Raw genomic sequence first — 24,391 nt, 5'->3', positions numbered from 1 at the left:
TTTCTGTATTAGTCCTGTTGAATAGGAATAGTACCCTAAGTTTTTATCTAGAGATGTAAAATTTTACATGGAGGTGGTCTTTAGCATTATAAAGTATTAGAACGAGTTAGTTTGTAAGTTGGTTTTCACATAACAACCTACTCTTCTATTGCTCCAAATGATGGTTAGCCTATTTACAGTGTATGGTACTTAAATACTTGTGTTAGAGAACTCAGCTGCTATTTATGGCAGCATTTTTTATGGGATCAAACTTACCTTTATTTTTCCTGTGTAGGATGTTAGGGAAGTACCTTTCCTCTGACTGTGCAGTGCTGGCAGTCAGAGCAGGCACTCCTAAAACCTTTTTTGGCTCCAGGCATTGGGAGTGAGGGCTGCGCAGGCTCAGCCCTCTTCGAGGCCTGGGAGAGGATTGATATTTGAAAGAGAAGCTTGAAGAGTGTTGAGGCAAGGATGGCCCTGGTGCGAAGTGCAGCAGTTTTTGGAGTAAGGATTGAGGCAGATTTTCCCTTTCCTGCAGGAATCTATTGCTTCTTCTTTGCTGATTGATATTTTATTAAAATGTTGGTAGTTGAGTTTAAATCTACCATATTACCACTTATTTTATTTGTCCCATTTTTTCCTTATTCCTTTTTCCTCCTTTCCTGCATTCTGTTGGCTTCAGTATTTGCTTTCAATAATTTCTTTACCAGACCTTAAGCTGTATCATTAAAAAATTTTAGTGGGTTGCTTTAAGGAGTAAATATGTAACCAGAACTTGTTGATGTATGCCTTAAATTAATATTATATAGGAGCATTCAAGATCTTGCTTCCAGGCATGTCATCAGTTTAGCTCAAATAAACTCTTATAAAATTTTGGAAAAATAAAAAATAAAATGTTGAGACTAGTGGCAGGTCCTATGATGTCATCAGGAAAAGATTTTGTATTTCTTTGCCCTTTACCTCTTTTCTTACCTTTTCTTCTTTACTTATACTAGAGACAAGCTTTCTACCTCCAATTTTGTATGGTAAATGAGGACTTCTGAACACCAGTGAAATAAAAAAGGAAATGGTGGTAGGGCTTGAGATTGGATGGGGTAGCGAATAAACTAGTATTTAGAAATGTTAATTTTTTTTATGTTATGTTTGAGAAACTTAGGTTATATAATTCATTTTCAAATAATGCACATTGCCGAAACCGGTTTGGCTCAGTGGATAGAGCGTCGGCCTGCAGACTGAAAGGTCCCAGGTTCGATTCCGGTCAAGGGCATGTGTCTGGGTTGCGGACACATCCCCGGTGGGAGATGTGCAGGAGGCGGCTGATTGATGTTTCTCTCTCATCGATGTTTCTAACTCTCTCTCTCTCTTCCTCTCTGTAAAAAATCAATAAAATATATTTTAAAAAAATAATGCGCATCAGAAATGGTTAAAATGGTCTTAGGCTTACAAAGGGGCTAAGGGTCTTATATGGAAAAAAGACCTATTTAACTTCTAAGATGCTATATTGTAAGTGCAGAGGGAGAAAAAGCAGCATGGACAGATAGTATAGTACCTTGTAGCCAGAAAAACTCAGAAGGGGAGTTTTAAGGAATCTTGAAGGAATGGATGGATGTGGCTTGCTAGAGAGGACTGGAAAGGGCATTATTTGGAAGCTCAGTTGACAACTCTGAGTCTATCCTTGAGAACATGTACTGAAGTGGTATGTAGGAGAGCACTTTTAATTTATGGTCTTAGTTTCCTTTTAAAAAATAGTACACAAACTTATTGAAATCTAATTTTTGTTAGGTGGAAAATTTGAAGCAGAGACAGGCCAATTTAGATTGAGAAGTGGTGATGTTAAAATTTAAAATCATCAGTTTTCTAAAATAATTCAGTTCTGAACTAAAAAAAAAAACAAACCAGTGCTATATTATCCAAAATGCTAATGACTAAAGTGACAAATATTCTAGAAACTGGACAGACGTGAATCTTAAATGAGCAGATGGGATATGAAATTCAAAGTGGGAGATAATCCAAGATGATATAGAAACTATTATGAGAAATGAATTGAGGAAAAAGAAGTGTGTTAAATGCTATTACATTTAATAATGTGTTTAAAAAGCCTTTCTAGGTTTACTCTCTTACACAGACAAATTAGAATTGTTGAACGGTGTAACCCATCATTTTAAAAATTTTGTGCATTTAAAACAAACTAAATTTTGATCCAGGAGTACTTCTCATGAAGTCTAGGCATTTAAGCCATGATTATATGTGTTATATGTACTTTAAATAGACAATTTAAATTTTGCTTTCTCTGCCAAATAAAGAGAATAATCATGATTTTTCAAAGGCAGTTGTGATGGTCATTGAATGGGAGAAGTAACAAGTGAAATATGAGGAAGTTTGCTATTTGGACAGCTTGGTACTTAGTTGAAGTTGTTACATTTGACTTTTGAGGGTGAAATCTAGATCATAGTGGATTGTGGAACGAATGAATAGTACTTTTCAGTTGAAGAATGTTGATTGTGAAGCAAGCAGGGACATGGGAGAGAGGGGAGTGGAGGGTTAAAGATTGAAAAGTAGATTGAAGGAAAATTTTTAGCAGGCTGCTAGAACCTCATTTGTGTTTGTGGGCTTATGAGTATCAGTGGTGGAGAGACAGACAGAAAGATGGAAGATACAAGAAAAGTTGTTGCTTAAACAGGTTTGGCTGGAGATGGTATCAAGGTGATGGGGTTAGCAGTGAAAAAGAGTAAGATAACCCTTTAAAAATAAAAGATGAGAGGATGTAAGAACTGAATAAGTATGAAGGAAGTGGGGACAATCTCAGTTGTAGCCCGAGTGCTTTTTAAAGGCAAAGATTAAAGATACTGAGTTTGAGCCAGAATAAACATTTAAAAATACTTTTAGGTAAAAATTTCACATTTTAGTTGATGTGCTTTTGCACTTAAACATCTTCGTTTTCTTTTAATGGTCATTTTAAGTAGGTCACATGTTATACACTTTTAAGTTATAAAACTGATTTTGAGCTGGTTATACCAAAAAATGACACAAAACTGCCCAAATGAGAAGTATTTTTCAAAGTAAGCCCCCTTGAAATGGATCAAATACCAAGGCCATTGTTCATAATATTTTTTGATCCCTTCCCTTAGGAATTGCTTTTAGTCACCACCCCAGAAATCTCATTTTAAAGGATGCTTCTTTGGTCAGTGTCATGTCATGTCTGTCTTTGTAAATATATTATCTTAGTCCCATTTTTTTACTCTAAATTGTTGCCTAAGTCAGCAATTTAGTACCTTCTGATGGGGGTCTTACATATGATAAGCAAAAACCCTGAGAAGAACTCTACTTTTGGATATATTGGCATACATACATTGTAGATGTGTACCAAGAATTCTTGCCTGCTTGTACAGCTGCCTCCCTGGTCCTGGTTGTAGTCAACTGTACTTCAGGTTACTTTGTTTTCATACAGTTTCAATGGAGATGGATTTAGTGGTCCATTAATTGGTAAGACTAGAGATTGGGACAAATTAAATGGGAGTAGAATTTTTGCTTTCTGGAGATCCAGGCAAATTATAAGGGGGCAGTGAAATTTTAAGTCTAGCAAACATAAGATCCTGATGCCCAGTTTTGGTGAAAAGTCTTGGGGCCCAGCCGGAATGGCTCAGTGGTTGAGCTTCGACCTATGAACCAGGAGGTCACAGTTCGATTCCCGGTCAGGGCACATGCCTGGGTTGTGGGCTCAATCCCCAGTGTGGGCATGCAGGAGGCATCCCACTGATGATTCTCTCTCATCATTGATGTTTCTCTCTCTCTCTCCCACTCCCTTCCCCTCTGGTTGTGGGGGAAAAAGCATTGGGATAAATAATAAAGTATCCGGTTGAGAACATTTTAAGTTTTTACATAAAGTTTGGTCTGTGAGACCAAAGTTCTTACCTTTGCCTACTTAATGTTGCTTTTTACTCATTTGAGAAGCCCAGTAAACCATCTGGTATCTATCCCATTCATGTTCTTTCAGCAATTTCTCCCACAGTTGAAGGTTAGGACAATAGCACTCATATATTTAGGGTTTGACTTTATTGTGGTCTGCCTTAATATTCAATGTTAGGGGAGATGCAGAGGATGTTTTACCTACAGAAAGCATGCCTAGGTATTAGTTGTTCAGATTACGAGTTGCAGTGGCAAGTATTATTTTCTATTTTTGAATTCAGGAATATAATGGCATTTTCCTCAGTCACCTTTGTTTCTTTTTTTTTTTTTTTTTAATATATTTTATTGATTTTTTACAGAGAGGAAGGGAGAGAGATAGAGAGTCAGATACATCGATGAGAGAGAAACATCGATCAGCTGCCTCCTGCACATCTCCTACTGGGGATGTGCCCACAACCAAGGTGCATGCCCTTGACCGGAATCGAACCTGGGACCTTTCAGTCCACAGGCCGACGCTCTATCCACTGAGCCAAACCGGTTTCGGCTCACCTTTGTTTCTATATTCTTCAGATTACATGGGTGATTTTATAATTTTTTCTTTTAAAAGTACTTATCATATTTTAAAAAAGGGAGTTGAAATCCTATCAAAAGTTTGGTAATATAATTCTATACCTATAGATGTTTTAGGAAAATTTACTTACATGATTATTCTACTAGTAAATAATAACAGGCCCCTTTTAATTTTAGAGATTTATATAACACTTGAGCAGTTTAACATTTAGAATTTATACCAGAGCATAAATCTACATGTTAGCTACTGAAGATCATAAATATTTGTCTTCTTAAATACAAGTTCTTAACTGAAGTTTAAGTTATTAAAAGCATTTCTCAAAGTGTATTGATTTACATACAAAGTAATCATCTGCATGGATTGACTCAATTGTTGTGATCCCAAGTAGACTACATTAATTAGTTGTCTATAAATTAGTTGAAAGAGATATCTATGAGAGTGATGTTTTTGTTGCTGTTTGCTAGTATCCTGGTGAAACTGAGCTTTAAACTCAGACAGATGGTGCTATTCTTGAGGCTGTCGGCAAGATCCTATAACATTTAATTAAACAGTGGAATGATTCTCATGAGGACTTATAATTTGATATATGTAAGCTAGTAAACTGGCTTCTTCAGTAACATTTACAAATTTTATTTGAAAAAATTTTTACTTGTTCTTAGGAAATTTTTCTAATGATTCTGTTAAGATAAATAGCTTGGTTTGGTAGTTTATATGATAAACTCAAGGAATATTCTAGATGGAAAACCTCACCTACGTAGGCACTTATTTTCGAATGTAACTTGGATTTTGTTGCCGGACTTTCTCATATAATAGGTGTGATGCACTTTTAAGAACCCAGAGAACTGACTAACATTTCGAGAAAACTGACAAATTTGGTGATACATGTTAACTAACACTCGTTTTAGAAAAAAAACTCCTGACTTAGATTCCTTGTGATCTACCTTACATTTTAGTATTGGAATTGAAAAGAGAAATATTTTAAACAGCTCAATCCAGTTTTAATACATTACAGTATGTGGATAGAACTTGGTTTAGCTATTTTGTATAAGTTTTAATTTGGTGATAATATTGTATGGTTAGGATCCATAAATTTGTCAATTACATAAGTAACTACATAAACATACATTAATAAGTCATACTACAGCATTTCTAGACATCCTGGGAAATTATTCTTTTTTTAAAAAAATTTACTTACCTTTTATTTAGTGCCTAGTCTTCAGTAGATTGGAGACAAGACTGAAAGGTGATGTTTGAGGTTAGATTGGACGACAAGGAGCTGGAAGTTTATTCTGTATGTATATATGTGCTATCTATTGTAAATTGGCTGTAGAAATATGTATAGGGGAATGCCTGAAGGGTTTTAAGGAGGAGAATGATGTCATCAGATTTATGATTAAGAGAGAAAACTCATATGGGTTCTGTGGAGTGTGGATTGTAACAGCAGAGAAGCTATGGGAGTAGTTTAGATGTGAGAAATTATGCAGGGCTAGTAGGAATGGAGAGAAAGAAGTGGACTCAAGTAATATTTTGGAGGATAACAGGACTTGGTGAGCAATTATATATATATTATAGGGGAGGAATCAAATGCCAAACAGATGTTCTTGGTTTTTATGGCATTTACATTCTTGTGTATGTAAAACAAGGAGAACAGTTGACAACATGTATGAGTTATAGTTAGTAGAAGACTTACATTTTGATCACAGGTGTGTCCATATATGAAAGTATTCACTGAGCCTGGGTTCTTTCTGTTAAATTAAGCCCTACAAAACTCAGTTTTAAGATTAAACGTATATGGGAGCTGGGGGCAGAAAGTCAGGGGATAGTGTAAAAGTAAAACCAAAAATTAGGGTTTGTAACTTGCCTATTTTAAGAAAATACTTGAGGCAATGGGAGTAAGATTTTTCTCAAGTTGAGAAAGATTTGTAAGAGAATGGAGGAGTGGAGAAAAAAGGTTGGGAAGAAAGATGGCAATGCTGGTGGGGTGGGTGCTGATGGTGGTGTGATTGATGGGAATCAGAATATTTTGGCAGGGGAAGAGGTCATGAAATTTTGATTATTAGAAATAGGAGTGGAAAACCCTGATTTGGAGAAAGAAAATGGGGAAGGTCCCCTAACAGCAGTTGGCTCTTTCAGCCTTGGTTACATAGAGCCTCAGTTTGTACTAATGGTAAGCTCTGAAAGCAGATTACATTTTTTTCTCTACAAATCTGCTTTGGGATATTTTAATTGGTTTTTTTTTTAAGTTTGGTTTATATTAATTTCATATTGGTGATATTTTTGGTAGGAGGATGAAATAGACTTTTACCCCTGTTTCTCTTCTTACCTTTGTGGAAATTGCCAATTTTTAGGAATTGACATATGTATAGAATAGAAAGGACATTTGTAAAGACTACAAAATAGTGCATATATTTGGCCCGGTTCCTATTTGGATTTTGGGTTCCTTTATTTTTTTATTTTTTAAATATATTTTTATTGATTCAGAGAGGAAGGGAGAGGAAGAGAGAAATAGAAACATCAATGATGAGAGAGAATCATTGATGCGCTGCCTCTTGGCCACCCCACAACCGAGGCATGTGCCCTGACTGGGAATCAAACTGTGACCTCTTGGTTCATAGGTTGACGCTCAACCACTGAGCCATGCCAGCTGGGCTGATTTTGGATTCCTTTAAATTTTCATTCCTGACCTTCTATTCTATTCTTTGTTCCCCTGGCACTTAGCTTTCCAATTGTACAGTATTTTTATAGGTATTGAGTGTAATTGTTGTGTCATGTCATATTTTCCTCAGGTATTAGGAAAAGTTTTCCCTTCCTTCTTTCCTCCCCCTCTGCTCCTGCCTCTATACCCCTCTTCTTTTTTAGCACAATCCTGGGCTCCCTGTGCTCTGGAGCCTTCTTTGCCCCTATTGTAGTTTTTCTTGGCACTGCCAGTTCTCAGTTCAGAGCTAAAATGTACATATGTACTTTAGAACCTTTGATATAATGTCCTTGGTGTGTTGGGGATCCTCTCCAGTTGTTTTGAGTGCACTTAATGGCACAGCATGTGCTATCTATTGTAAATTGGCTGTAATACATTCAGCCTTCGCATGTGGGTAGATTTTTCCCTTGGCTATCCTGAAGGTAGAGTTGACTTTCTTGCCTTTGTCATTTTTCTTTAATTTCTCTCCAAGTGAGGAAGTATTAATGAAATGCAAAATATTTCTAAGAAATAAAACTTCCAAGAAATTGAAACTATAAAAAAATTACCCATAATCCAGCTACTCCATTGGATCAGATTTACAACTCTGCTATTCTTATTAATGTGCTTGTTTATTGTACATAGAGGTAATCACAGTATAAACATAACACTAACATTTTCCATGTGATTACACTTTTCAAAATTATAACATTAAGAGAAAAGTAATTTTTAGACATTTAATAAAACATTACATAATTATTTTCAAATTTAAACAATACTAAAGGATGAAGGTTTGTTCCCTCACCCGGGGGAGGTAACTACCAGTAGTTTAATCTTTATCATTCTAGGTTTTTTTCTTTTATTTGCCAGTGCACATAAGTAATTTGAAATTGTTTTTATTAGATATGGAGTAGATAAAAATAGCACGTATAAATCATAGATAAAGTAGAAAGAATCACAATACAGTGAACACCCATGTACCTAATGCCCAGAGTAAGAAAAAGAATGTTATCCTATATAATAAAAGCCTGATATTCTAAGTGTCTGGTCAACCAGTCGGCCGTTTAACCAATGAAAGCGTAATATGCTAATGATATGCTAAGGCCACTCAACCGCTCGCTATGATGTGCACTGACCACTAGGGGGCAGATAGTTGACTGGTTAACCAGTTGCTATGATGTGCACTGACCACCAGGGGGCAGACATTCGACCAGTTGCTATGATGTGCATGGACCACTAGGGAGCAGATGCTCTGACCGGTAGGTTAGCTTGCTGCTGGAGTCTGGCCAATTGGGACTGAGCAAGACGGGCCAGACATGCCCTGGAGCCCTCCTGTGGACCACCTCCTGCATCTCTCTCTGGCCCTGATCGTGCACCAGTGGGGTCCCTCGGACTGGGCTGCGCCCTCTCACAACCCAAGACCCCTCGGGGGATGTCAGACAGCTGGTTTTGGCCCAATCCTGCAGGCCAGGCCAAGGGACCCCACTGGTGCATGAATTCGTGCACTGGGCCTCTACTCTTTTATGAAATCCTATGGTGACCTTCCCTTTCCATTCTCTTTCTTCTCCCTTCAGAGGTAACTGTTATCTAGAATTGTATGTTTTTCATTCCATCCTAACAATAGTTTTAATCATGAATGTTTAGTGTATGTGTGTGTATATGCATATATATAATTTCTGAACTTTTTATAAATGGAATATATCATATTTTTTTTTGCAACTTGTTTTTTGGTTAAGTACTAATGTTTAACAATGTGCAGTTGTAATTCACTCCTTACACCACAGTGTACTTTTATTTTTAAAATATATTTTTATTGATTTCAGAGAGGAAGGAAGAAGGAGAGAGCGAGAAACATTAATGATGAGGGAAAATCATTGATTGGCTGCCTCCTGCATGCCCTGAAACCCAGACATGTGCCCTGACCAGGAGTTGAACCGTGACCTCCTGGTTCATTGGTTGACGCTCAACATGATGGTGAACATATATGTACGTTAAAAAATTATAGATAGAGGCTCATTCTCCAACTTTTCTGGCAATACGCTCTTTCTGTTTAACATTGTTTTAAAATATTTTCAAGTCAGTATAATTAGATATACCTTATTCATTATTATTATTATTTAATAGTTGAATCCTGTTTAATAGCATGGGATGGACTATTATTTATTTAGCTATCATCTGTGAGAAACATTAAGATTCAGTTTTTTTTCTGTAATAGTAGAGTTATATATTAAATTTTGATAGTTATAGCCATAAATGCTTTAAAAGTTATATCAGCTAACAATCCTAAGGGCAATACATGAATTGCCATTTCTTCTATACTTGGCTATAGTGAAATTTTTTTTTTTTTTAATTTTTTCACTCTGAGCAAAAAACCCCTCAAATTTTATTTTGTAGTTTCTTGATTTGTAATGAGGTTATGAGCATCTTTTCATATATTGATTTGTAAGTTTCCTTATTTTACCCAAAAGTATTTAATCTCTACTAAATTTTTTGTTTTCTTTTTCTATTTAAAATTTCCAGCCACACACTTATATGAATCTTTATTACAAGTCAGCCTTTTATATGATCTGAATGCACAGTCTTACCGCAGAACTTTTGCTTTTTCTAAGAGTGCTTACTGAATGCCTGGGACTACTTCACTTCTTGCCAGCTATGTGTATTTTTTCATTAAGGCCCTGTTCCCATTTTTCAGATAAGAAAACTAAAGAAATTTAAGTAACTTGTCCAAGTTCACATAGCCAGCAAGTGATGGAACTAAGTCACTGATTTCAGAGCCTGAACCTTAACCAGTACATTGTATTATATGCTGTTCTTTCTTCTACTTTAGGGCTTTTGTGAAGCTCCCCCTAGCTATTCCAAACATTGGTCTCTTTTTTCCTGAGCCTTTTAAAAATTAACAGTGTAGACCATAAAATTTAGCACAAGGATAAGGTAGAAATCACTGGAGCATATAGATGTGCCTGAGATTAATGGAGTGATAATACAGCTTACATTTTTTTTAAAGTTTCATCAGAGATTAATGGAGCAATAATGCAGCTTAAAATTTCTTCCCACAGATAGGCAGATAGTTGTGTGTTTTTTCTCTTAGACTACTTTATTCCAATTTGAGGAATCATTTGGAAATGAAAAAATCAGGGTCGTTAATTTTTTGATCAGTGACTGGGGCAAGATAAAAAGAGCCTGAGTAACTGCATAGTTTTATTTTTTTTAAATTCATCACCTCCACTAAAAGTCTTTTCATTTTTAAAAATAAAATGCCAGTTGCTGAAATGTTTTTATAAAAATGATTTATTATAGTAACAATCATGTGCTTATTAAAAAGTAGACAAATAGTTTAAACAAGATAGAAATTTATATTTTATATGCAATCAACTTGGAGGGAAGCATTTCATGACTGGTTTGGTTACTTCTCTGTTATCAAGGGACTTGCTCGTTCTTGTTACTCTGTCATCTTTAGTTTATCACAAGTAGCATATTGTCCAAGATGGCTGTTCAAACCCTAGTCATCTTGGTGGTAGTCTAGATAGGAAGGAGGAGGAAATGTAGGCAGGCCACACATCTCCTTTAAAAGGAAACTTCCAGGAAATTCCTTAAAATACCATAGCCGTGGCCATGCGTAGCTTCAGAGAGGCTGGGAAATGTAGTTAAGTGGACATGTTGCTATCTCTAGCAATATAGAGCATATGTTATGTGGAGGAAGGAGCCATTAATGTTTGGGTGAACAACTAACAGTGTCTACTGTGAAGAGAAAATGATGTAAATTTCTGTTTATAGTGCTGTTGCAGTTGGGCAAGAAATCATCCTAATGTCACTAATGAACTTCATTAAATAGTTCAGTTTCCAGAAATTTCAAAGAATTCTCTTTCAGTTAAGATTAATAAGTGTAAATCATTAACTAGTGTCCTGATGTAGTTAGGTATGAAAATACTTTTTTTGAAAATATTGTATACTTTATGAGAGATTAACATTTACCTTGGATATGTGCAAGAAGGTACTTTAGCTATATTAAAAATATATATATTTTTTCGAGATATTTTTACATGGATTCTTTCATTAGTACTTAAATTTTTTATTATCTTTATTGAAGTACAATTTACATACAATAAAATGTACCCTTTTAAAGTAAATAAGTACATTTTCCTGTCTTAACAAATATATGTGTTTGTGAAACTGCTGCATCTCCAAGTAACCATGCTGTTACAATAGATTCATTTTGCTTTTTCTATAATTTTTTATAACTGGAATTATAGTCTACAGTGGTCTTTATCTGGCTTCAAAGTTTCTTTAAATAGGTCATTCCTTTTTATTGCTAAGTTGTAGTTCCTTGTATCGATATACCACAATTTGCCTATCTATTCTTTTATTGATGATTATGAACTCTCATGTACTGGTTTTTATGTGTGGCATATGTTTTTATTTCTGTAAATATAGGAGTGCACTTGCTGAGTCATGTGGGAAGTAGAGGTTTCAATTTATAAAGCTCTGCTAAACTGTTAAAAAATGGTTGTACATTTCCCCCCCCCCCCCCCCCACCACCCCAGGCTATATATGAGTTCTAATTGCTATTCCAAGGTAGTGAAGAATTTTCTCATATGATTTCTTTCGGAAGTTTTGTTATGGTAATTATTAGGTTTCTGGTCTATGATTAAGTGATCCATTTTTAACTTAATTTAATTTTTTTTTGTTTTGTGATGTGAGGTAAGGGTTTACGTTCTTTCTGCATGTGGGTATGTTGTTTTCCAGTATCATTTGTTGAAAAGATTTTGCTTTACCCATTGAATTATCTTGATATCTTTGTTAAAAATTAATTGAATGTGTCTGTATATGTGTATGTGCATGCATGGGTTTATTTCTAAATGCTATAATTCTGTTCATTTGATCTACATGTCTCTTATGGCAATACTGTGCTATCGTGATTACTGAAATTTAATAGTGTGTGTCTTAATTCAAAGAATTTGTCTATTCTGAGTAGTTGTAATCCTATCTAATAAAGAGGAAATATGCTAATTGACCCTCATGCCATCACAAAAGATGGCAGCGCCCACAGCCAATGAAGAGGGAATATGCTAATTGACTGCCCCACCCTCAGAAATGGCGGCATCCACAGCCAATAAGGAAGGAATATGCTAATTGACCCTCATGCCATTGCAAAGATGGCGGCTCCCACAGCCAATAAGGAGGGAATATGCTAATTGACCCTTACACCATAGCAAAAGATGGCAGCACCCACAGCCAATAAGGTGGGAATATGCTGACTGCCCTGCCCTCAAAGATGGTGGCACCCACAGCCAATAAGGAGGGAATATGCTAATTGTCTGTCCCGCCCTCAAAGATGGCGGCACCCACAGCCATAAGATGGCAGCGCCCAGTCCCCTCAGCCCCGCTGGGGTGGCAGGTGCATGGCTGCTCTGTGCGCCTGTCTCTGGAGTCCCCCAGTCTCCTCAGCCCCCCAGCCACCCAGGGCCGGCCCGAGGCGCAGGTAACCAGGGCCGGCTGAGGCTTGCGCTGCCAGCAGTGGCAGCAGCAGAGGTGTGATGGGGCATCGCCTTCCCGTGATCGCCGGGTTGCCTCCTGACCCTGAAGGCTCCCGGACTGTGAGAGGGGGCAGGCCGGGCTGAGGGACCCCCCCCACCTTCAATGTATGAACCGGGCCTCTAGTTATTGACATAAAGTTGTTTATACTAATTCTATTGTCCCTTCAGTGTCTTTATGATGTGAAGCAATTCCATATCAATCATTTCTGGTAGTTTGTCTTTTATTTCTTTCTTGATTAATTTAGTGAAAAATTTATCAATTTTATTGATCTTTTAAAATAACCAGTTCTTCATTTTGTTTGTTTTGTTTTTTTATGTTTCATTTATTGCTTCTCTGTTCTTAATTATTTCTTTTGCTCAGTTTTACATTTTGCTTAGTTTACACTTTCTCACTTTTGAAGGAAGAATCTGAGAGCAATATTTATTTTTCTTACTTTTTAATATACATATGTAAAATGACAGATTTCTCTTTGAGCACTGCTCTGCTTGTGTTCCATACATTTTGGTATATATTGTTTTCATAATCATTCAGTTCAAAATATTTCTTAGTTTCCCTTGTGATACACACACACACACACACACACACATACACTCACACACACATTTTGGTCCTATGCATTATTTAGAAGTATTTAATTTCCGGATTTTCTGTGTGTGTGGTATTCTCAATATTTTGTTAATTTCAAATTTAATTTTTTCAGAAGCTTCAAATTTTGAAAATATATTGTTTTATTGCCCAGCGTATGGGTTTCTCTTGGTGAATGTTCCATGTGCACTTGAAAAGAATGTGTATTCTATTGTTGAGTGTAATGTTTTATAAACGGCTATGTTGGTTGACAGTGTTGTTCATGTTTTCTATATTCTTATTGATTTTCTGTCTACTTGTTTTATCAGTTGCTGAGAGGAGGCCTATTGAAATCGCCAATTATAATTCTGGGTTTGTCAATTTTTCCTTTTAGATATATCAGTTTTGCTTCACATATTTTGAAGCTTTGTTATTAGGTGCCTACACATTTGTGATTTATGTCATCTTGAAGAATTGACATTTTTATCATTACAAAACCTTTTTCTTTATTCCTAGTAATAGTCTCTTGAAGTCAACTTTGATGTTAATCTAGACACTTCAACTCTCTTATAGTTTGTTACATGATATATCTTTTTAAAAATCATTTTACCTTTAACCTAACTTGTCTTTATATTTAAAGAGCATTTCTTGTGGGTCTTTAAAAATTTTATCCATTCCGAAAATCAATGTCTTTTAATTATAATAGTTAGACTATTTATATTTAATATAATGATATTGATACGATTGGCTTTAAGTCTGCTATCTTGGCCTTTTCCCTTACGTGTCCCATCTAACTTCTATTCCTTCTTTTTTTCTATTTTCCTGTGTGCTTTTGGATTATGGAGTATTTTCTTATGATTCCATTTTATGTTCAAAATTGGCTTACTAGATATATCTCTTAGTGTTGCTTCTTAAGGACTGGACAAGGGTTTGTAATATGTATCTTTAAATTATCAGTTTACTTCCAAATAGTATTACATTTCTTCATTTATAAGGTAAAAAAACCCTTAGAACAGTATACTTCTGTTTTCTCCTTTTGGCCTTTGTGCTATTATTGTTATACATTTTTCTTCTATCTCTAGCTTTATTATTTTTCCTGGAATAAGGTAATTAGCTTTTAAAGAAATGTAAAAAAAATGAGAAAACTTGTTTTATACTTTTATATTAACTGTTTCTGGTACTTGTTATTTTGTAGAGATCGAGGTTTCCATCTGATATTTTCCCTGTGCTTGAATTGTTTTTAAAGCATTCTAGTTAAATTTATTATAGTGCAGTTCCATTGGCTTCTGTTCATCTTTTAAAAGTCTATGTTTTATCTTCGTTTTGAAGGATATTTGTACTTGATCTAGAGTTTTAGATATGGAGATATTTTTCTTTCAGATGTGCAGTTGTTTTTTAGCTTGCATATTTTCTGATAAGTTTGTTGTAAATATTGTCTTTGTTTCCCCTTATATAATGTCTTTTTTTCCTTTTGACAGCTTTTAAAGTTTTCCTTTGGCCCCAGTTTTCAGAAAATTTAAATTCATGTATTGGTGTGGTTTGTTGTTTATGCTGCTTTGATTTGAGTCCACTGAAGTCCTTGGTTCTGAGATTTATTGTTCGCATGAAATTTGGAGACACTTTGGCCATTATTAAAAACACTAGAGGCCCGGTGCATGAAATTCGTGTAGGGGGCAGCCGGGGGGGGGGGGGGGGGAGAAGATGTGTGTCCCTCAGCCCAGCCTGCACCCTCTCCAATCTGGGATCCCTCTCACAATCCAGGACTGTTGGCTCCCAACCGCTCGCCTGCCTGATTGCCCCTAACTGCTTCTGCCTGCCAGCCTGATCATCCCCTAACCACTCCCCTGCCAGCCTGATCGCTGCCTAACTGCTCCCCTGCCGGCCCGATTGCCCCTAACTGCCCTCCCTTGCCTGCCTGGTCACCCCTAACTGCCCTCCCCTGCAGGCCTGGTTCCCCCCAACTGCCCTCCCCTGCCAGCCTGGTCACCCCTAACTGCCCTCTCCTGCAGGCCTGGTTCCCCCCAACTGCCCTCCCCTGCCAGCCTGGTCACCCCTAACTGCCCTCCCATGCAGGCCATATTGTGGCAGCCATCTTTGACCACATGGGGCGGCCATTTTGTGTGTTGGAGTGATGGTCAATTTGCATATTACCTCTTTATTAGATAGGATGTTTTTTTTTGTCCTCCCTCTTTCCCCTTTACATTCTGGGACCTTAATTACATGTTTTTCGTGGGTTTTCTTTTTTAAATCTTTCATTTCTGTCCTTGTTAAGTTTGTGTTTTCCTTTAAGTCCTTGACTATACTTACATTAGCTATTTTAAAGTGATTTTTAATTTTGACTGTCATTTCTAGGTTTTTATCAATGATTTTTCTCCTGGCCAAGGGTTTTCTTTTGCTGCTTCTTTAAATATCTGATATTCTTTTTTTGGATGCTGGACATTGTGAATATTATGTTGTTGAACATCTGCATCTTATTTCTTTTCTTTAAAGCAGCCGTTCTCAACCTGTGGGTCGCGACCCCTTTGGGGGTTGAACGACCCTTTCACAGGGGTCGCCTAAGACCATCGGAAAACACATATATAATTACATATTGTTTTTGTGATTAATCACTATGCTTTAATTATGTTCAATTTGTAACAATGAAATTGGGGGTCACCACAACATGAGGAACTGTATTAAAGGGTCACGGCATCAGGAAGGTTGAGAACCGCTGCTTTAAAGGGTTGAATTTTTTCCTGGCTGGTGTGGCTCGGTTGGTTGGGTGTAGGCCCATGCGCCAAAAGGTCACTGGTTCGATTTCCTGGTCAGGGCACATGCCCAGGTTGCAGGCTTTGTCCCTGTTGGGCAGACAGGGCATGCAAATGCATGTTTCTCTTTCTCCTCTCCCTCTTCCTCTCTTTCCAAAACAGTCAGTAAAAATATTAAAAATAAAAAATTAAGCCCTAACCGGTTTGGCTCGGTGGATAGAGCATTGGCCTGCGGACTGAAGGGTCCCAGGTTCGATTCTGGTCAAGGGCATGTGCCTTGGTTGCGGGCACATCCCCAGTAGGAGGTGTGCAGGAGGCAGCTGATCCGTGTTTCTCTCTCCCTTCCTCTGTGTAAAAAAAAATCAATAAAGTATACTTAAAAAAATTAAGAATTGAATTTTGTTTTGGCTGGCAGTTAAATTACTTGTAGATGATATTATTTATGGTTTTTAAGGCTCAGTTATTAGGGTGGGTTAGAGCATTCTTTATTGCTAGGCCTAGTTTCCTACTTTTGAGGCATGATTTTTCTGTGATCTCTATTTAGTACCAAAGGTGTTTAATGATGTTTTTTTCACTCAGACTGTTCAGAACTAGATTTGTCTTACAGCTTTGTGTGAGCTGTTAGAACAGTATCTCTCTAGCTGTTCTTTGTTTGGCCCCATTGAATTTTATTGTTTGAATGTGCAGCTTAGTATTTAAGGACAATCTCAAAAAAGAACCCCTATCAGACTTCTGGGACTCTTTTTCTGCAAAACTCTCTTCTTTCTGGTGATATGCTCTCACAAAATTCAGCTGTGTCACAGACCCTAGGTCAGGGGTGGGCAACCTTTTGGGAGTACGTGCCCAAACCAGCAAAATCTCTGACTCAAAATTCTTCTGCGTGCCAACCCTAATTTTTTGAGAACATGTTACGCCTACTTAATATCTCTTAAGATGTATGTATGTGAAGAACCTTGAAGAAATAATAAAATTCATTCGAGCGACAAAAACACAGTATATGATGATGAAAAGTACATTTATTTTTTAATGTACACATGTACACTGATAGTCCAACAGAAAACTTTATGACTCCGTTTGATATTATCAGTGGGACTTTTGCTGCTGCATCACTGATGACAGAGATTTTACATCAGGTTTATATTTCGTGACCTTCAGAGATATGCACAAGCTACTACTTTCATCCGTCAGGCTACTCCTATTACGAGACTTAACAAAATTCATCACTGAGAACAAAGATTCACAAGTGTATGTGGATGAAACCAAAACACTGGTCGGATCTAGGAAGGCAGGGAGAGTTGAGGCAGAGGCATAGAAATTGCTCTTCCCCTCTCTTGTCAGTCCATGTGTATGGTCTTTAAAATAACTTGTTATGTAAAATTATTTATTTATCTAAGATGCACCTACACTGAATTTAAAAATAAAAAAGTCGATATTTAGAAAAAAATTGTAAATGGAAGATTATAAGAGAGGGTTTCGCGTGCCAGCAAAAGTTACTAGCACGCCATGTTTGGCATGCGTGCCAGGGGTTGCCCACCCCTGCCCTGGGTCCATTACTACTGTCGTCTAATATCTGAAAACAATAGTTTTATATTTTGTTGTCTAGCTTCCTAGTTTATGGTGGAAAGACAATTCTGATACTACTTTTAATTTATATTTTAAATTTTGTATTTGCCTATGTTTGTTACCCTATCTAGCTCAGGGGCCAGAAAACTTTTTCTTATGGAACCAGGAGTAATTATTTCAGGCTTTTGGGTCATACAGTCTTAGTTGCAGCTACTCACTTCTGTGGTCATAGCATGGAAGCAGCCGCAGATATGTAAATAAATAGGCATAGTTGTGTACTAATAAAACTTTATTTACGAAAGCAAATGGCCAGCCTGCATGCCATAGTTTACCAACTCCTGAGCTAGCTGACAGATACAAATGTTATTAGAATTATGAAACACTAGAGGCCCGGTGCACAAAAATTTGTGCACTCGGGGGGGTGGGGGGTGAGGGGGGGTCCCTCAGCCTGGCCTGTGCCCTCTCGCAGTCTGGGACCCCTCGGGAGATAACGACCTGCTGGCTTAGGCCTGCTCCCGGGTGGCAGAGGGCAGGCCCAGTCCCTAGGTGCAGCCCCTGGTCCGGCTCAGAGCAGGGCCAATTGGGGAGTTGGGGCGCCGCCCCCTGTCATTCACAGAGCAGGGCGGATTGGGAGGTTGCAATGCCACCCTCAGTCACGCTCAGGGTAGGGCCGATTGGGGGGTTGGGGCACCACCCCCTGTCACACTCAAGGCAGGGTGGATGGGGAGGTTGCGGCGCCACCCCCTGTCACGCACAGAGCAGGGCCCATCAGGGGGGTTGGGGCTCCTTACCCTGTCACGCACAGAGCAGGGACGATCAGGGGGTTGGGGAGCTCCCCCCTGTCACGCACAGAGCAGGGCCCATCAGGGGGTTGGGGAACTCCACCCTGTCACGCACAGAGCAGGGCCCATCAGGGGATTCAGGAGTTCCCCCCTGTCACTCACAGAGTAGGGCCGATAGGGGAGTTGGGGCACCGCCCCCTGTCACACACAGAGCAGGGCGGATCAGGGGGTTGGGGCGCCGCCCTCTATCACCCAAAGAGCAGGGCCGATGAGGGGGTTGGGGCGCCGCCACTGTCACACTCAGGGCAGGGCCGATGGGGAGAATATGGCTCTACCCCATCACACACAGAGCAGAGCCCGTGGGGGGAGGGAGGGTTGGGGCGCCGCCCTCTATCACCCACGGAGCAGGGCCGATCATGGGGTTGGGGCGCCGCCACTCACACACTCAGGGCAGGGCCGATGGGGAGATTATGGCTCTACCCTGTCACACACAGAGCAGGGCCTGTGGGGGCGGGGGGGCCGTTGGGGCGCCGCCCCCTGTCACAGAGCCGCAGGGTGATCAGGGGGTTGGGGAGCTCCCCCCTATCAGGCACAGAGCAGGGCTGATCAGGGGGTTGGGGCGCCTTCCCCTGTCACGAACAGAGCAAGGCGGATAGGGAGGTTGTGGCCCCGCCCCCTGTCACACACAGAGCCACAGGGCGATCGGGGTTTGGGCTCTGCCCCCTGTCACGTTGATCCCGGTGCCGGGAGGCCTCTCGGCTCCGCTGATCCCAGTGCTGGGAGGCCTCAAGGCTCCGCTGATCCCGGTGCTGGGAGGCATATTACCCTTTTACTATATAGGATAGAGGCCTGGTGCATGGTGGGGCTGGCTGGTTTGCCCTGAAGGGTGTCCTGGACCAGGGTGGGGGTCCCCACTGGGGTGCTTGGCCAGCCTGCGTGATGGGATGATGGCTGTTTGCAGCTGGTCACACACCCTTCAGGGTGGCGGTCCCCACTGGGGTGCCTGGCCAGCCTGGTTGAGGGGATGATGGCTGTTTGCAGCTGGTCACTCACCCTTCAGGGTGGGGGTCCCCACTGGGGTGCCTGGCCAGTCTGGGTGAGGGACTGAGGGCTGTTTTCAGGCTCGCGGGTGAAGGAAGCTCCCAACCGCTCCTTTTTTTCTTCTTTTTTTTTTTATTCTGGGCCAGCTTTAGCTCTGAGGCTCCAGCTCTTAGGCCTCCGCTGCTGAAAGCAGGTATCTGGTTTGTTTCGGTTCTATAATCGAAAAAATGTATAACTCCAGCTCTGAGATCCTGGCTCGCTGAAAGCAGGTTTCTGGGGTTTTGTTTAGCTTCTATATTTATTACAATGTTTCAAACTGCAGGCGCAGAGGCCGGCAAGGCAGGCGGGGAACGTTGGAGTCCTCCGTCACTGAAGCAAGCAAGCCTCATGTTCAGTTTAAGCTGCCTGACTGCCGGCCGCCATCTTGGCTGGCAGTTAGTTTGCATATCGCCCTGATTAGCCAATGGGAAGGGTAGCGGTCGTACGCTAATTACCATGTTTCTCTTTTATTAGATAGGATTATGGTTGGAAGAAGAACCTTTGAGATTCATATTTCAGTTTTGAAAGGAACTTTATAAATCATATTGTTCAACTCTTTGATGTTTGAAGTTACATCTGGTATTGATCAGCTTCTCCTTAACCCTCTATATCTGTGATTTTCAGGAATCTCAGTCAAGGATTCTTTTTTGAGGGAGCTCTCACTATTGTTGTTTTAATGATCAGTTTTTCCATTTGATTCTCTGCTGCCACTTGGGTCTGGGCTGAGCAAATCAATTTCATCATCCACATATTAGTCTTTCATATAATTGAAGACTTTTCAAATTACTTAAGAGTCTTTTTAACTCTACATTAAATTCATCCAACTTAACTCAACTTGGCTTTATGCTTTTATTTTATTTTTGCTGCCATGTTTCTTTTCTTGAAAGGATTTGAACATGAAGCCATTATAGTCTTTAGCCATATGCTTTGTTCAGGTTTCCTTACTCACTTAGCCTTTAATTTGTTAATGTGTTGCACTTGGACTAGATTCCTTTCTAAGTATGGAGCTAGGAGCTGAAAACCATATTGTCTAATGATTTGATAAGTAAGATCTGTTGTGTAGGATCTAGATACTGTATTTTTATTAATGTAGGATAAGATGGCAGTGACTTTTTTAGTAGTCACTTCATATTGTTTACTTGTGCTGTCAAATAAAACCTCCTCAGCCCCTCTGCAGAGAGAATCCCTGGCAAACAAACCTCTTAGCTGTGGAAGAGTCTGAGAAGAGCTAGGTGGGAGGGAGCATGCAGCTGGAGTTTTAATAGTCCAAAAAGGGAGAAAGGAAACAAGACAACAGCAACACAGTCATCTTTGGAAGATATATGGTTTCTCAAATGACGCTGCTGTGGCTCAAATTTTATTTGTCGCGTCTCTTCTTTTATTATTATAGATTTTTCAATGTTCCTGTTACTGAAAGATCTCGATTTCCCCCTCCTCCTCCCCCTCCTCCCCTCCTCCCCCTCCTCCCCCTCCTCCCCCCCCCCCCCCTCCTCCCCTCCTCCTCCTCCTCCTCCTCCTCCTCCTCCTCCTCCTCCTCCTCCTCCTCCTCCTCCTCCTCCTCCTTGTGGTTACTTTTCTGTGTATTTTAAGCTAACTCATTCCCAGACAGCCTTCCAGGTGTTTTATCAGTTTCCTCTTCTTGACAGTCTTTCCTGGAGCCATTTGGTATGTCATAATCTGGATTGGTTCTTCTCTATATCGGTGCACAGTGGACAACCTAGGATCATGTGATTATTCCCTGTAATCTTAGGGATTTATTTTCGCCCTCCTATGTTGCATTTGTTTTCTGAGTCTCATCTCATGGCTTCTTACTTGTACAGTCCCTCCTTTTGGTAGGATATACCTCCAGTGGCTTCCCGAGAAAGGGTACCTTTTTTTTTTTTGTAAAGACCTTGCATATTTAAAAATGTATTTATTCTACTTCTACACTTGATAGATAATGTAGATTCACATAGATATCTAGTTTGGAATAATTTTGCTTTAAAATTTGGGAGTTTTTGCACCATTACCTTCTTGTTTCTGGCATTGCAGTTGAGAAGTCAGAAACCCTTCTGATTTCTGATTCTTTGTTACGGTGCTTGGAGGACCTTCTCTTTGTCTGCAGTGTGTAGAAAGTTCATAGTAATACTAGAGGCCCGATGCATGAAATTCGTGCAAGAGTAGGCCTTAGTAGCCGCAACTGCGGCAGCTGCCTTGATCCCACAGCTGCAGCCCTGGATTTGTCCTATAAGGATGTCTGGAAGGACATCTGGTCTAATCAGCATACTATGCTTTTATTATTATAGACTAGTGGCCTGGTGCACAAAATTTGTGCGGGGGGGGGGGGCGTTGGGTGGGGAGGTCCCTCAGCCCAGCCTGCACCCTCTCCAGTCTGGGACCCCTGGGGGATGTCTGACTGCTGGTTTAGGCCCTACCCCACAGGTAGTCGGACATCCCTCTCGCAATCCGGGACCGCTGGCTCCTAACCACCACTCTGCCTGCCAGCCTGCTTGCCCCCTACTGCCCCCCTTGCCAGCCTGGTTGCCCCTAATTGCCCCACCCTGCCAGCCTGGTTGCCCCTAACTACCCCCCTCTGCCAGCCTGGTTGCCCCTAACTACCCCCCTCTGCCGGCCTGGTCGCCCCAACTGCTCTTCCCCACTGGCCTGGTCATCCCTCACTAACCCCCCCTGCTGGCCTGGTCGCCCCACGCAGCCTGCTTGTTCAGACATTTGGTTGTCCCTCAATAACCCCCTGCTGGCCTGATCATAGGCAGCCATCTTATGAGGGTGTGATGGTCAGTTTGCATATCACCTCTTTATTATATAGGATTTCTAAGAGCTCTCTTTGAGTTCTCTGTTCTTTCTTGAAATATTGTCCTGTTCTTGGTTAATGATTGCACAATTTTATCTCTTTAAGAATAAAGGTGATATATTTGTAAAAATGATGAGTATATTTTTCTTTTCCCAATGTAGTCTGTTTCCTTCAGGTTACTTTTCTATTTGTTATTGTCTCTATAATTCCTCAGAATATAGTTTCCCTTAATTATATTCTCTATAATAGTTTCCTTTAACTATTTAGTAGTTCCTGCTTGTCTGTTCACGTTTAGGAATGGTGGACTAAAAACTACTTAGAAGTTCTGAGTATGTGAGTGGCATTTGTTTACTATGCACTTTGATCTGCAAGGGCTCTTTACTTGGGGAACCTCTGATGCCAATATCTTGAGGTCCTTTCTCTTGAGCTGGTCAGATAGCCCAGAGAAGACTTTTCCAGACTCCTTTCTGGGGAAGGAAAGATTGGCTGCCAGCTTTCTGGTTGCTTAGAGTAGTGGTTCTCAACCTTCTGACACTTTAAATACAGTCCTCATGTTGTGACCCAACCATAAAATTATTTTCGTTGCTACTTCATAACTGTAATGTTGCTACTGTTATGAATCGTAATATAAATATCTGATATGCAGGATGGTCTTAGACAATCCCTGTGAAAGGGTTGTTCGACCACCAAAGGGGTTGCGACCCACAGGTTGAGAACCGCTGGCTTAGAGGGAGATGGTGGGAAAGGGTGGTTTTTGACCTTCATTCTGTACGTGCTCACCTAATGCACTGTTTTTACTCTGGTTCCCTGCCTTCAGTTATGCCTGAGCCTCCCAGTCCAGACACCCTCTGTTCTTCTGGACCCAGAGAACACTCTTTTTTAATGGTGCCCTATTTTATCTCTTTAAGAATATTAAATCATTTGCTGGGGTAAGGACAGGCAATGGGCAGGATACCATAGTTCTGAGTGTCTTCTAAGCAGAATTTCATCCAGTTTTCCTTATTTTATCTCCTCTCTGCTTTGCGACTCTACCTCCACAGGTACCTGTATTATAATTCTTGAAGCCGAGGGGATATTGTGTAAATAAGGTCATTTCTCTCCTTTCTCCACAGCTAGGATTCAGCTTTCCTACGTATTCTGTGTCGATACCTCTTGAGCATCTGTTTCTTAGCTTTCAAAACCTTGAAATGTTTGATGTTCCTATTTCCTTTCCTACCTACCATTGTGATTTTATAATTTAAGGAAGAAAAAAACCAAACTTTTTACTGATGGTTTTTAGAGGGATTTAAATGAGAGTAAAAGCAGATGTGTGTGTTTACTCTACTGTCTTTACCTAGAGCTGATTAGTTATGTTTTAACAGAAGTTTTCTATTATCCTGACTTTTCCCCCCTCCTATGAGTTGAGTTGAGAGGTGACTTAATATGTTTATTGTATGTTTTCTCTGACCTACTAGAGCTGTAATACTATTTTTTAAATATATTTTATTGATTTTTTACAGAGAGGAAGGGAGAGAGAGAGTTAGAAACATCGATGAGAGAGAAACATCGATCAGCTGCCTCCTGCACATCTCCTACTGGGGATATGCCCGCAACCCAGGTACATGCCCTTGACCGGAATTGAACCTGAGACCTTTCAGTCCGCAGGCCGACGCTCTATCCACTGAGCCAAACCGGTTTCGGCAAGCTGTAATACTATTATAGGAAGAAGTGAGGTGAGGCTTACTTGGAATATCTTAGCGAACTCCGGTGAGCCTCAAATGATCAAATCTGCCTTTTCTTTTTCTTTTTTTTTTTTTAATTAAATCTTTATTGTTCAGATTATTACATTTGTTCCTCTTTTTTTCCCCCCCATAACTCCCCTCCTCCCAGCTCCCGCCCCACCCTCCGCCCTCACTCCCCACCCACTGTCCTCTTCCATAGGTGCACGATTTTTGTCCAGTCTCTTCCCGCATCTCCCACACCCCTTTCCCCCCCAAGAATAGTCAGTCCATTCCCTTTCTATGTCCCTGATTCTATTATGATCACCAGATTATTTATTCACTTGATTCTTAGATTCACTTGTTGATAGATGCATATTTGTTGTTCATAATTTGTATCTTTACCTTTTTTTTTTCTTCTTCCTCTTCTTAAAGGATACCTTTCAGCATTTCATATAATACTGGTTTGGTGGTGATGAACTCCTTTAGCTTTTTCTTATCT

General features: G+C 39.9%; 1 protein-coding gene across 8 annotated transcripts in view; it reads left to right on the top strand.

The window, feature by feature from the left end:
- The window catches only part of MED13L (mediator complex subunit 13L), a 278,051-nt gene that overhangs the window by 8,677 nt on the left and 244,983 nt on the right, over window positions 1-24,391 (top strand). For 3 of the 8 annotated variants that reach the window (XM_036353956.1, XM_036353957.1, XM_036353954.1), the window contains exon 1: window positions 8,991-9,116. The exons of 2 other annotated variants lie outside the window; for them this stretch is intronic. In XM_036353956.1, the coding sequence (XP_036209849.1) occupies window positions 9,042-9,116 (75 nt within the window). In that variant the 5' untranslated portion in view covers window positions 8,991-9,041. Of the gene's footprint in view, window positions 1-8,988; window positions 9,117-24,391 lie in introns of those variants that run through there. 3 more of the 8 variants (XR_004974868.1, XM_036353960.1, XM_036353961.1) reach the window with 2 other exon arrangements.

This window comes from Myotis myotis, unplaced genomic scaffold (assembly GCF_014108235.1).
Source record: "Myotis myotis isolate mMyoMyo1 unplaced genomic scaffold, mMyoMyo1.p scaffold_m19_p_20, whole genome shotgun sequence".
Taxonomy (NCBI): Eukaryota; Metazoa; Chordata; class Mammalia; order Chiroptera; family Vespertilionidae; genus Myotis; species Myotis myotis.
This window is presented reverse-complemented; position numbering and strand designations above follow the sequence as displayed.